General features: G+C 38.5%; 1 protein-coding gene across 1 annotated transcript; it reads left to right on the forward strand.

Moving 5' to 3' along the window:
* Window positions 1-9812: 9812 nt before the first annotated feature.
* Window positions 9813-10736, forward strand: LOC140511823 (olfactory receptor 5AC1-like). Its single transcript, XM_072621042.1, has one exon. The coding sequence runs from the start codon at window positions 9813-9815 to the stop codon at window positions 10734-10736; it is 924 nt and encodes a 307-aa protein (XP_072477143.1).
* Window positions 10737-12530: the final 1794 nt, after the last annotated feature.

The raw sequence follows: 12530 nt of genomic DNA on the forward strand, positions 1-12530 counted from the left end.
TGATAATTTCATGAAAGATGATGTCTAGGCTCTTTTTTTGATCATGGCTTTCAGGTAGGCCCATAATTTTTAAATTGTCTCTCCTGGATCTATTTTCCAGGTCAGTTGTTTTTCCAATGAGATATTTCACATTATCTTCCATTTTTTCATTCTTTTGGTTTTGTTTTGTGATTTCTTGGTTTCTCATAAAGTCATTAGCCTCCATCTGTTCCATTCTAATTTTGAAAGAACTATTTTTTTCAGTGAGCTTTTGAATCTCCTTTTCCATTTGGCCAATTCTGCTTTTGAAAACATTCTTCTCCTCATTGGCTTCTTGAACCTCTTTTGCCAGTTGAGTTAGCCTATTTTTCAGGGTGTTATTTTCTTCAGCATTTTTTTGGGTCTCCTTTAGCAGGGTGCTGATCTGCTGTTCATATTTCGCTTGCATGTCTTTGATTGCTCTTTCCAGTTTTTACTCCAGTCCTCTAACATAATTTTCAAAATTTTCTGAGCCCTTTTTGAGCTTTTCCCAGGTCTGTTCCCATTGAGTGGGCTGGGATACAGAAGCCCTAACTTCCGTATCTTTCCCTGATGGTGAGCACCGCTCTTCCTCATCAGAAAGGATGGGAGGCGAAACCTGTTCACCAAGGAAGTAACCCTCTATAGTCTTGGTTTTTTTTCCCTTTTCTGGGCATTTTCCCAGCCAGTGACTTGACCTGTGAATATTCTCCTCACACACACCTTGCCTCCGGATCCTCCCAGCTAGTGCTTGGGTTTTGAGAGTCAAATGCTGCTTCCCAACCTCAGGGCTTTGGGCAGTGGCAGGGCTGCTATTCAGTGTGAGATTAAGTTCAGGTGCTCAGGTGGGGGCAGGGCCACCTCACGGGCTCAGTTCCCTCAGGGGGTTTGTGTGGAGACCTTCAACAATGGATCCTGGCTCCTGCCTGCTTAGGGAGCTTTGGTCTGCTCACGCCTCCGCTGTTGCCTCCTGAGGGGGCCTGAGTTATGGGGGCACCCCACTCCCCTCTCGACCCACCAAAGAGACCTTCTCACTGACCCCCGTCACCTGTGGGTGGAGGGACCCGCGCAGCTGCTGGAGATCCCGTCTCTGAAGCCTGCTTGGATCTGCTCCTCTCGGTGCTGGGGCCGGGGCAGGGCTGGGCTGGGCTCTGCATCTGCAGCACGACAGACCTTTTGCAAGAGGTTTGCAGATCCCTCTGGAACAGAAATCTCCTTCACTCCACTGTTCTGTGGCCTCTGGTGCTCCAGAATTCACCATGAGTTACTTTTTACAAATGTTCTATGGGTTGTGGGTTCGGAGCTATGTGTACGTGCATCTTTCTACTCCGCCATCTTGGCTCTGCCCCCTGCAGCTATTCTTTAAGGTATCTTCAGGGACCTGTAAGTTTTGAGTTCCCCCAAGGTGGCATAGTCAAGGGAGAGATGCTTCCTCCTCTCCCAGCCTGCGCTCTGGTGTATGAGCCACTACAAGAACTTTTTTCTGCCCAGGAACTGCAAGTATGATTCCCTCTCAGCAGACCCACCAGCTCTGCCATGCCAGTGGTCCTCAGTCACCGCAGGACCACCACTCTGGATTGAGACTCAAATCAGCTTCTTGATTCCCACACTTTCTGTAAGCTGAGAGCTCCAGAGGCCACAGATGCTGAGGTAGTGGCTGCAGCTGCCCTAGGGCTGGGGCCTGACCATATTCCCCTCTCATTCAGAAAGATCTTTCTCACTGAGCTTTGAAGTTATCTTTGACATTTATGGGTTGAGAAATCTGGAAACCACAGCAGCTTCCCATGATACAGAGCCCTGAAGCCTGCTCCAGTCCAGTCTATGCTGGTGTGGACCATGCAAGGCTCTATTCTGTTGTGTCCTGGTGCAATAAACACTTCCTGTCGACCTTCCAGGATGTCTTCACCTGGAAATCTGTTTCACTCTGTCATTTTTTAGCTTTTGCTGCTTTAGAATTCGTTTAAAGTCATTTTTTTACAGGTGTTAGGTATTGACAGGGGAGCTCCAGCAGGTTCATGCTTCTGCTTCACTATCTTGGTTCCATCCTGCTTTGCAAATCTTAAAGAGTTATTTGTTGTCATTTAATCATGTCTGACACTTCATGATTCCATAAACTTTGTCCATGAGGTTTTCTTGCCTGGAGTAGTTTCCCATTTCCTTCTCCAATGTGTCCCCATTTTACAGATGAGGAAATGAAATGAATAGGATTAAATGGCTTGCCCAGAGTTTGTGTTAAATGATATAGCCCTGGGTGTCTGAGGTTCAATTTCAACATAGATCTTTTTTTTTGATAAATAGTATTTTATTTTTTATAATTACATGTAAAGATAGTATTCAACATTCCTTTTTTATAACATTTTGAGTTTCAAACTTTTTTTCTTCCTCCTTCCCCAAGACAGCAAGCAATTTGATATAGGCCATACATGTGCAATGACATTTCCACGGAAATTATGATCTGAAAGAAGAAAGAGAAAAAAATGGAAAAGGCACCAAAAAAATTCAAACAAACCAAAAAACAATAAAAAAGTGAAAACAGTATACTTTGACCTACATTCAGACTCCATAGTTCTTTCTCTGGATGTGTATAGCATTTTCCATCATGAGTCTTTTGGAATTTTCGTGGGTCCCCTTATTGCTGAGAAGAAATATGTCAATCATAGTTGATCATTGCATAATATTGTTGTTAAGCTATCATCTTCCTTACTCCAGGCTTGGTGCTCTATGAATTGTACCACCTAGAAACATCGATTATATAAAATACAATGTTTACAGAATCAAGGAGTAATAGAGAATTACCCCTTATGTGTCATTTGTCTTTATGCTACTTATTACTGGAATTCCTCAATATCCTCTTTTAAAGTTTGCAAATCTCTCAATCTAATTTTATTTAATCTAATTCAGGTGTGTGTAATCTCAAGGTCACATGTGCCCCCACTAGATCCTCAAGTGCAGCCTTTGTGACTGAATCCAAACATCAACAAGATATTTCTCCAGTTAAATATTTTGTTTGTTATCATCTTTTCAAAGTTAATGAGAGGGAAGTTAAATCTCAAGAGTTAATTTTTTCTTAGTGTTAATGATTTGGAGCATTTTTTCATATGTACAATGATAATTGAGTATCTTCTTTTGAAACTTTGTTCTTGTCCTTTACACACACACACACACACACACACACACACACACACACACATGTATGCATATATTTCTGGATGACTCTATATCTCAAAAATTTGTGTCAGTTTATTATATATCTCAAAATCAAACCTTTACTAGAGATATTTGATGCAAAAGTGTTCCCCCTGTCCTTCACTTTCTCTTCTTGCTCTCTCTGCACTGATTTTTTACTTTTGAATGCTTTTACAATTTATATAAACAATTATGAGAGGCAATGTAACATAGTGGATAACAATCTGTTTTGAGATTCAGGAAGACTGTGTTCAAGTCCTGCTTCACATCTATCTATCCATCCATCTATCTATCTATCTATCTATCTATCTATCTATCTATCTATCTATCTATCTATCTATCTATCTATCTATCTATCTATCTGTCTGTCTGTCTGTCTGTCTGTCTGTCTGTCTGTCTGTCTGTCTGTCTTTCTGTCTATCTATCTGTCCATCTGTCTTTCTGTCTGTCAACTTATTTATCATGGGTGTCCCTAGGTGAACTATTTCACTTCTCAATGGTCCAGGAAACTGTATAAGGTATAATGGTCAAAGATAGTGACAACCTGCATTAGAGGAGGGAGCTTTCTACTCTGTCACAGAGCTCAGTAAGTATGAGTAATAATCAAGTGAGTCTATTTTGCCTTTTGTTATCTCATATCTTTATTTGGTTATGAATTTTCCTCATAACAGGGGAACCAAAATGCACTCTTCATTCTCTACTAAAAATTATGTGATCTATCAATTTGGAGTTTATTATGGCAAAAGATAGTCTAAACTCATTTTCTACCAAACTGCTTTTCTCTTTTTATTAGTAATTTCTATAACAAATAGAGTCTTTCCCAAATAGTTTATTAGTCGATTTATCAAACACTGAGCTACCACGTTCAGTTGCTTTTACATCTTGCTTGTGTAATCTGTTTTATTGAGCTATGTTTTAATTCTGTAGCCAGCATCAAAGAATTTAGATGGTTGTTGTTCCACAGTACGATTGCTGATCTGGTCCCCTTCATTTCTACTTTGGCTTTCATACTTTTACCCAGTGCTGAGCTGGATGATGTGCCAAAGCAGAGGCCTGGTGAAGTCTTTCTGAATTTCCCCAGAGTTACCCTGGAGCTAGCTATGTTAAGTGTGGGGAAGGGGTGTTCTGACCACAGGAGGTCTCCTCTCCTGAGCACAGGCAGGCGCGGTGTTTGGTGTACTAGTGTTTGTATTAGTGTCTCCCCTATCTCCCTGCCTGTGCTGAGGCAAATCTGGGGTCCTGGTGATGACGATTGTGGGATTCATCCCTCTGGGGATCAGGATTTCCTCCTGGTTCACTGAGGTGGGGCTGTGTGAGACAGCTCCTGTTCTTCATGATGTCTTTCAATCACAGGAAAAGGGACCTCCCATTGAGATTTTCCTAGCCTCATGGACTAAGAGATTGTTTATCCCTCTACTGATCAACTGCTCCAGGATTTTTCCTGGGGAAATATTCTGTGTGTTTTTCAAGGTCAACAAGGGGAGGAGGTAGAACGTGTACCTATCACTCTGCTATCCTGACTCCCTGAAGTTCAAGTAGGTGACTTACAGACATTGAATATGTGGGCTGATAGTCTCAGGAGAAGCTGCTGCAATTACCAGGGGTTCTGTGGTTCTCTCTCACTCAGTTCCACTGAGCTCTCCTCCTGGGCTGATATTTTTTGAGATTCTTCAGTGTGACTGCTGCTTCAGATCACCCTGGGCTTCCTGCTCGGCTTTGCTGGTACAGCTTGTACACTTTGTACTGTGCACTCCTCTAGTCCCATGCAACAGATCCTTCCTGTTGACCTTCCTGTCTGTCCTGGGTTGGAAATCTGCCACAATCTGTCTCCTATTAGATTCTGCCAGTCTAAAATTTATTCAGATTCTCTTTTTAGAGGTATCTGAAGGAGTTTGTCTTAGAACTTAAGTGAGTAGTTCCTCTCGCTCCACCTTCTTGACTCCACCTAAAGATAGTTTTCAGCATGTATTTTTTATAATATTTTGAAATCCAAATTTTTCTTCTCTTGTTAGGTTACACATGTGCAATTGTGCAATCATATGATTTCCACATTGGTTGTTGTCCTTCATCCTCGAAGAGGACCAAAATGACATCACCATGACAAAGTGAAATTTCAGTATGTCCAACTGTAGCTGATCAGACCAACATGAGCTCAAAATGCTCTACCATAGGTCGGTCACAGATAGTTCATGTGAAAACTTGGGGTGGATATCCTAAATTTGTTCATCCTGCATTTACTTTTTATTGTCTCAATTCTGCTTTGCTGAAAGAGCACAGCACCCTTTCTGATGTGGGCATGCCATGCTGAGTGGTCCTGTGTTAGAGTCTCCCATGTTGCACAGTCATATCCAAAGTTCTTGAGAGAGACCTTGAGAGTGCTCTTGTATCATTTCTTCTGGCCACCATGTGATTGCCTGCCTCATGAAAGTTCTCCATAAAATAGTTTTTTTTGGCAAGCATACATTTTGCATTCTAACAACATGGCCAGTCCATCAGAGTTGTGCTCTCTGAAGCATAGTTTGAATACTTGACAGTTCAGGTCAAACAAGCACTTTAGTTTCTGATACCTTATCCTGCCAGATGACCCTTAGTATCTTTCCAAGACAGATCAAATGGTAACGATTCTGTTTCCTGGCATGGCATTGGTAGACTCTCCATGTTTCACAAGTATATACCAATGAAGTCAGCACAAAGACTCTGTAGACCTTCAGCTTGGTAGTCAGTGTAATACCTCTTCTCTTCCAAACTTTTCTTTGGAGCCTCCCAAACACTGAATTAGCTCTGGCAATGCGTACATCAACCTTAATTATGAAAAAAGAAACAGAAAAAAAGGGGAAAGCTGTGAAAATCAAAAAATAAACAAAAACGTGAAAATAGTATACTTTGATCTCCAATTAAACTCCATAGTTCATTCTCTGGATAGGGTTAGCATATTCCAACACCAGTCTTTCAGAGTTGTCTTGGACCATCGTATTGCTGAGAAGCACTAAGCCAGTGTTAGCAGCTCATTGCCCAACACTGCTGTTACTATGCACAAAGTTTTCTTGGTTCTGTGTTTATGCAAGTCTTTTCATGAAATAATTTTGATTTCCTTCAGACTTGAATCACATAAAGGCCAGAAGTCAGGACTAGCTGGGTTCAAATCTAGCCCCAGACAGTGAATAGCTTTCTGATTTTGGACAATTCACTTAACTTCTGTTTGCCTCAGTATACTCGCATATAAAATGAGGGTAATATTAGCACCTACATCCAAGATTTTTTGTAGGGATTAAGTGAGATATTATTTGTAATGTCCTTAACACAGTAGAGACACAGTAGTTCCTATGTAAATGTTTCTGATTATTATTGCTATGCTTACTGTTAGAAAATGGAGGTGAAAGTGTCTTGTTGAAGATTGATGTCTGGAGCTTAGAAGAAAAGTCAGGGTTTTAAATATTTGATTGTATTGTTTCATGTGTAGAAATATTGTTTTCTCAAGTCAGTTGTAAGTCCCTTAAGGTATGGGATACTATTAGGGACTCCTTTTTGTGTGTTTAAACAAAATTCAATTAACATACGTACATTCTCAGTAGGTTGTTGTTGTTGCGTTTGCCCTTCTTTCTCGAAATGAATCATGACGTCAAGATGATGATATGCATTGCAGTTGACTTTGATTTGAGAGAGGAAGGCTGTGCAAGGTCACCAGCCTCACCTTCTTCTCCAGAGCCATCTGAGTCCAGTGGACAAATATTCATCAGTGTGACTGGAGATGCCCCAGGATGCAATGTGAGACTTGCCATTTTAGATGAAGGACTTATCACATTCTTACTTGCAGTGAGATACACCCATTCATTGAATAGGCCTCTATAAAGACTCAAAGGATGGTCCCTTAAAAAATCAAAGTGGGAGAAGACCCTCAGGGTTCCTGGATAAAAGAGAAACAATTACTATCTTTTATTTACATTCACTCTGTTCTAGGTGGGCAGGGATGTGCTGTCCAATCTATGAGCTCCAGAATGAATCCAGTTTAAGACTTGCTCTTCAAACAAGAAATCTAGCCAGTAAAACCAAAGAAAAAAAGACAGCTTCTGGCCATGGAAGTGTACCTTCCCCTGGGAAGGGCACCCAGGAGTGAGAGGAAAGGAGAGGAGAGCAAAAAAGACAGAAGAGGACAGGAGAGGAAGGGGAAGAGAAGAAAGGAGAGGACAGGAGAGGAGACAAGAGAAGAGGAGTCTCGGAGAGGGGAGGGGAGCGGAGGAAAGGAAAGGGAAGATTAAGGGAAATGAGAACAGGAGAGGAGATTTAGTATAGTTACACTCTTAGTAAATGTATGTTGTATTGTGTTGATTGTGTCACATCCTGTAACTAGTATGTGTGCTTGAATCCAAAATTCAGAGAAAAAGATGGATAGTTTCAACCTCACATCTATGTCTCAGTATGTTGCTTGAGTGGACTTGTGTAGCCAAGATGATCACTCTTGATAGAATACAAAATGGTGACTATATTTTCACGGTTACAATAAAACTAATCAGCTCAAACCAAATATTTGCAAATCAACAATATAAAGAAAAGAAGCCTTGAACTGAAAGTCTATATTGAGAATCTTACACATCTTCAATGACTCCTGAATAAATCAAGAGCTGTTTTAATAGATGAATTTGAGGGCATTTAGCATGATTTAATGATTAACTCCAAGTACTCAGTACAACAACTTTGAATCCAGTCTGTAGGGAGTGCTTTATTGGAACCCAGGGAATTTCACTGTTGTTTTCATGAATAGATTTGGAAGGGAATGGAAATAAAAATGATTCCCTTCAGATTAGAATCACCTAAGAGAATTAGCATAATAGGAATGAATGCTTATTAGCTTTTCCATTTCTACCCCTACAGCATTTCCAAAAAAGAATTGCTCATAATCTCACATGCAATTTGGTCTAACCTTGTCATTTTAAAGATGATGAAATTGAGGGTCAGTGAGGTTGTGACTATACTATACTATTTTCAGTCTGATGGTAAGTGTCTGAGTGGGAACTTGAACACAGGGCGTCAGAGGGACAACTTGTTCTCTTTACTGGTCTACAAAATATTTTACAGAACTCAGGTACGAGTGCAGTGTTCTATGTGTTTCATTATTCTCCTCAAAGATGATTCAAAAACAACACAAATCTTTTCACTCCTAGCAACATTTAGACATTTTTAGATCGTAATGAAACATCTGAGTAGAAAGTGGAAAGACTTCATTAAGTGTGAGGTTTTTCTACATGATTCCAAAATCTGTAAGCAAATAGCATCCAGAGTATTGGTTGAACGTTTTATTTTTCAGCCCCAAATATATGCATTATGTAGACAGAGCCATAGTGGAGTTTTTAAGTGACTATTACCCAACAGCCACAGTGCCTAGCATTTACTTTCTTCGGGACTTTTACCAATTAGTTTCACCTCTCTTGGGCTCTGCTTTCTCATCAGTAAAACAGGAATAACATTGTTTATGTTGGTGTTGTTATTAGTATTAAGTGGTATAGAGCACTGGGTGTTGAGTCAGGAAGATCTGAGCTCAAATCTAACCTCAGACTCTTACTGGCTGTGTGATCCTGAGCAAGTCACAACTTGTATTTGATCCCTTTTCTTCGACTTTATAATGGGGATTAAAACTAGCACTATCCTTCCAGGATTGTTGTGTAGATCAAATAAATATTTCAAAAGCACATAGAACAGTGCCTGGCACACAGTAGGTGCTTAATAAATGTTTGCTTCCTTCTTTCCTTGTACCTGGACTTAGTGTGGACAACTGATTGGCTTTAGCCTTTTGTAAGTTTGGAACAACTGAGCTCCACTATCTTTACCTTTTCCTAGTAGCAGGATTTACAGGTTTGCATTGCCACACCCAGACATAGAAGATACAGTACTTGACCAGGCATCAGGAAGATATGGGATCAAATTGCACTACTGACACAACCACTCCCACCCTGTTTTCTGTTCTATAAAAGGGGGAAAATAACATCTGTAACACTTCCTTCAGGTGTTGTTGCAAGACTTAACTGAAGTAATGTTTATGAATTGTTTTACAAATGGTATTTGTTGTCCTTCAGTCATTTAATTATGTCTGAAATTTCTATGACTCCATGCACTTTTTTCATGAGATTTTGTGGTATGAAGTAGTTTGCCATTTCCTTCTCCAGTGTGTCCTCATTTTACAGATGAGAAAATGAAGTAAATAGGGGTTATATGATTGTTCAGAGCCTTACAGGAGGTAAGCATCTGAAATTGGATTTGAATTCAGATATTCTTGGCTCCAGGCTTTGTACTCTATGAACTTCTCCAACCGCAAACATCAATGGCTATAATGTACAGTGTTTACAGAATCAAGGGTCAGTAGAGAATTGACTGTTAGGTCCCATTTTTTCCTATGCTATTCTATTACTAGAATTCTTTAATATCCTCTTTCAAACTGTCAAGCTCATTTTATTTTATTGTAATCCCAGGAAAAGTATGGAATAATTATTTTTAAATGCATTATTAAAGAAAAAAAGTTAAACTGGAAAACGTTTATGGGAGGGTATCCAATGCAAAAAATAATTATTTCAAAGGGTACTGTGGGCAATGTCTCCTTTATCTAATCTCTCCTTTCAGTGACCATTCAAAATGAAATCATGATGGAAGAAAATGTAACTCTGGTCACAGAGTTTGTACTTATTGGACTTACAGATCTCCCTGAGCTTCAAATCCCTCTCTTCTTGCTGTTTTTAGTGATCTACCTCACAACCTTGATGGGGAATGTTGGGCTGGTTGTGCTTGTTTGGATCGACTCTCATCTTCACAAGCCCATGTACTTCTTTCTCAGTAGTTTAGCTTTTGCAGATGCTTGGACTTCCTCTTCAGTGACCCCTAAGATGCTGGTGAATTTCTTAGTTAAGAAGAAAATTATATCCTTTTTGGAATGCATGGCCCAATTTTACTTTTTTGGTGTCAGTGCAACTGCAGAATGTTTCCTTTTGGCAGCCATGGCATATGACCGATATGCAGCCATATGCAACCCTCTCCTTTATCCAGTGAGGATGTCTAACAGACTGTGCAAGCAGCTGGTGATTGCTTCCTATACACTTGGCTTTCTTCTTCTCATGATTCATGTGGGTTTATTATGTAGATTAACCTTCTGTAGAACAAATATAATCCATCATTTCTATTGTGAAATTTTATCATTGTTTAGAATTTCCTGTACTGAATCATCTCTTAATTCACTAATGATTTTTGTTTTCTCTGCCTTTATACAATCCTTCACTCTCCTGACAATCTTAGTCTCATACACATTTGTCCTCCTTGCCATCCTGAGAATTAATTCTTCACAGGGCAGGAGAAAAGCCTTTTCCACCTGTAGTGCACATCTATTCTCTGTCTCTTTATTCTATGGCACACTTTTAATTATGTATGTGTTTCCTGGGTCTGGTGTTGCCAACAATCAGGACATAATATACTCCTTGTTTTACACAGTTATAATTCCCCTATTAAACCCATTTATCTACAGTCTGAGAAATAAAGAGGTTCTTGGTGCACTGAGAAAAATAATAAAAATATAAAGATTCCTCAAGTGAAACTGGAAATTTTTCCTGTTAACTTAATGAAATCTCCAAATCTTATGGAGGACACTTTGTTGTACCAGCCAGCAATAGTTCTAAATGTTCAAAGGAATGAATAGGTATTGTATAAAGTTATTTCTGCATGGTGTATAAGTATTGCTCCATCACTAGGATTCCTGAAAATCAAAACAATGTATCTATTATAAACAGTACATGTGATTAGCCAAGTTTGAAGAAGAAAGGTTTTAGAAAGATTTGCATAGTGTATATTCTGATATACCAGCCAATTAGCGCCAGCCCCTAGTTAAGTAAAAAAACCAGAACCCTATCCCACAGACAGGATATTTGTGACACTAGTTTGACTATGATTAAAAGATGGAAACTGTCCAAAGGCTACTATAAAAATCATTAAAAAGTGGGTACCATAAAGGCTATAATGAAACACTTTAATTTTCTTAATTACTTTCAAGTCAAGAATTCTACCATTTTATATGTGTATACTCAACCAATGTTTCATTGACACATTTTTATTTCATATACCTCTTTTACTTCCCAATAAGTCACTCCTGTTACAGAACCTTCAGTTATAGCAAAGCAAAAATATTTATCAAAACAAATATGGAAAGTATATCTGACAACATATGCAACTATCTTCACCTGTAGTCCACCACCTCTTTACTGAGAGAAGCATATTTCCAAATCGATTCCCTTGAACCAAAATTATATATTGTTTTTGATATGAATTCTGGTCTCTAATATTTTCATTCATATTATTTTAGTATTGTCATTTTTATTATACTAGCTTATCCTGCCCATGAGCAATTGATATTTTTCCAGTTGTTTTCATCTGACTTTAACTGTATATGAAAAGTGCATATAGTTCCTAGCTTTGTCTGGGCTAGTACACTCACAAATATTTTATATTGTCTACAGTCATTTTAAATGAAATTTCTCTTTTTTATGTCTTGCTACTGGGCTTTGTTTCATATGTATTATATATATATATATATATATATATGTATATATATATATATATACGTATATATATATAATTGTCGATAATTTATGTGTTTCCTTTATATCCTAAAACTTTGCTAAAGTTGTTAATATTTCCAGGTGTTTTTTTGTTGATTCTCTCAGATTCTCTAAGTGTATCATCAAATCGTGTGCAAAGAGTGAGACTTTTGTTTCCTCATTGCCTATTCAAATTCCTTCTATTTCTTTTTCTTCTCTTATTGCTAAAACTAACATTTTTAGTACAATATTGAATAAAATTGTTGATAACGGATATCTTGTTTCACCCCTGATCTTATTGGGAAGGTATCTAGCTTATCCCCATTACAGATGTTTACAAATGGTTTTAGACAAATACTACATATCATTTTAAGGAAAGCTCCACTTATTCCTGTGCTCTCTGATTTTTTTTTTTTAACAGTATGGGGTGCTGTATTTTGTCGATACCTTTTTCTGCATCTTTTGAAATAATCTTATGATTTCCATTGGTTTTATTACCGATATGGTCAATAATGCCAATAGTTTTCATAATATTGAAACAGATCTGCAATTTCTGGTGTAAAACTCACCAGGTTATACTCGTACGACCTATTAATAAATTTATGTAATCTCTGCAAATATTTTATTTAAACTTTTTACTTCAATATTAATTAGGGAAATTGGCCTCTAACTTCCTTTCTCTATTTTGGCTCTTCCTGTTTTAGGTATGAGTATCATAATTGTGTCATAGAAGAAATTTGGTAGGACTCCTTTCCCATCTATTTTTCCAAATAGTTTTCA

Source organism: Notamacropus eugenii, chromosome 6 (assembly GCF_028372415.1).
Source record: "Notamacropus eugenii isolate mMacEug1 chromosome 6, mMacEug1.pri_v2, whole genome shotgun sequence".
NCBI classification, from domain to species: Eukaryota; Metazoa; Chordata; class Mammalia; order Diprotodontia; family Macropodidae; genus Notamacropus; species Notamacropus eugenii.

Coding starts and splice junctions, on each gene's coding strand:
- LOC140511823 (XM_072621042.1), top strand. CDS start 9,813: ATGATGGAAGAAAATGTAACTCTGGTCACAGAGTTTGTACTTATTGGA.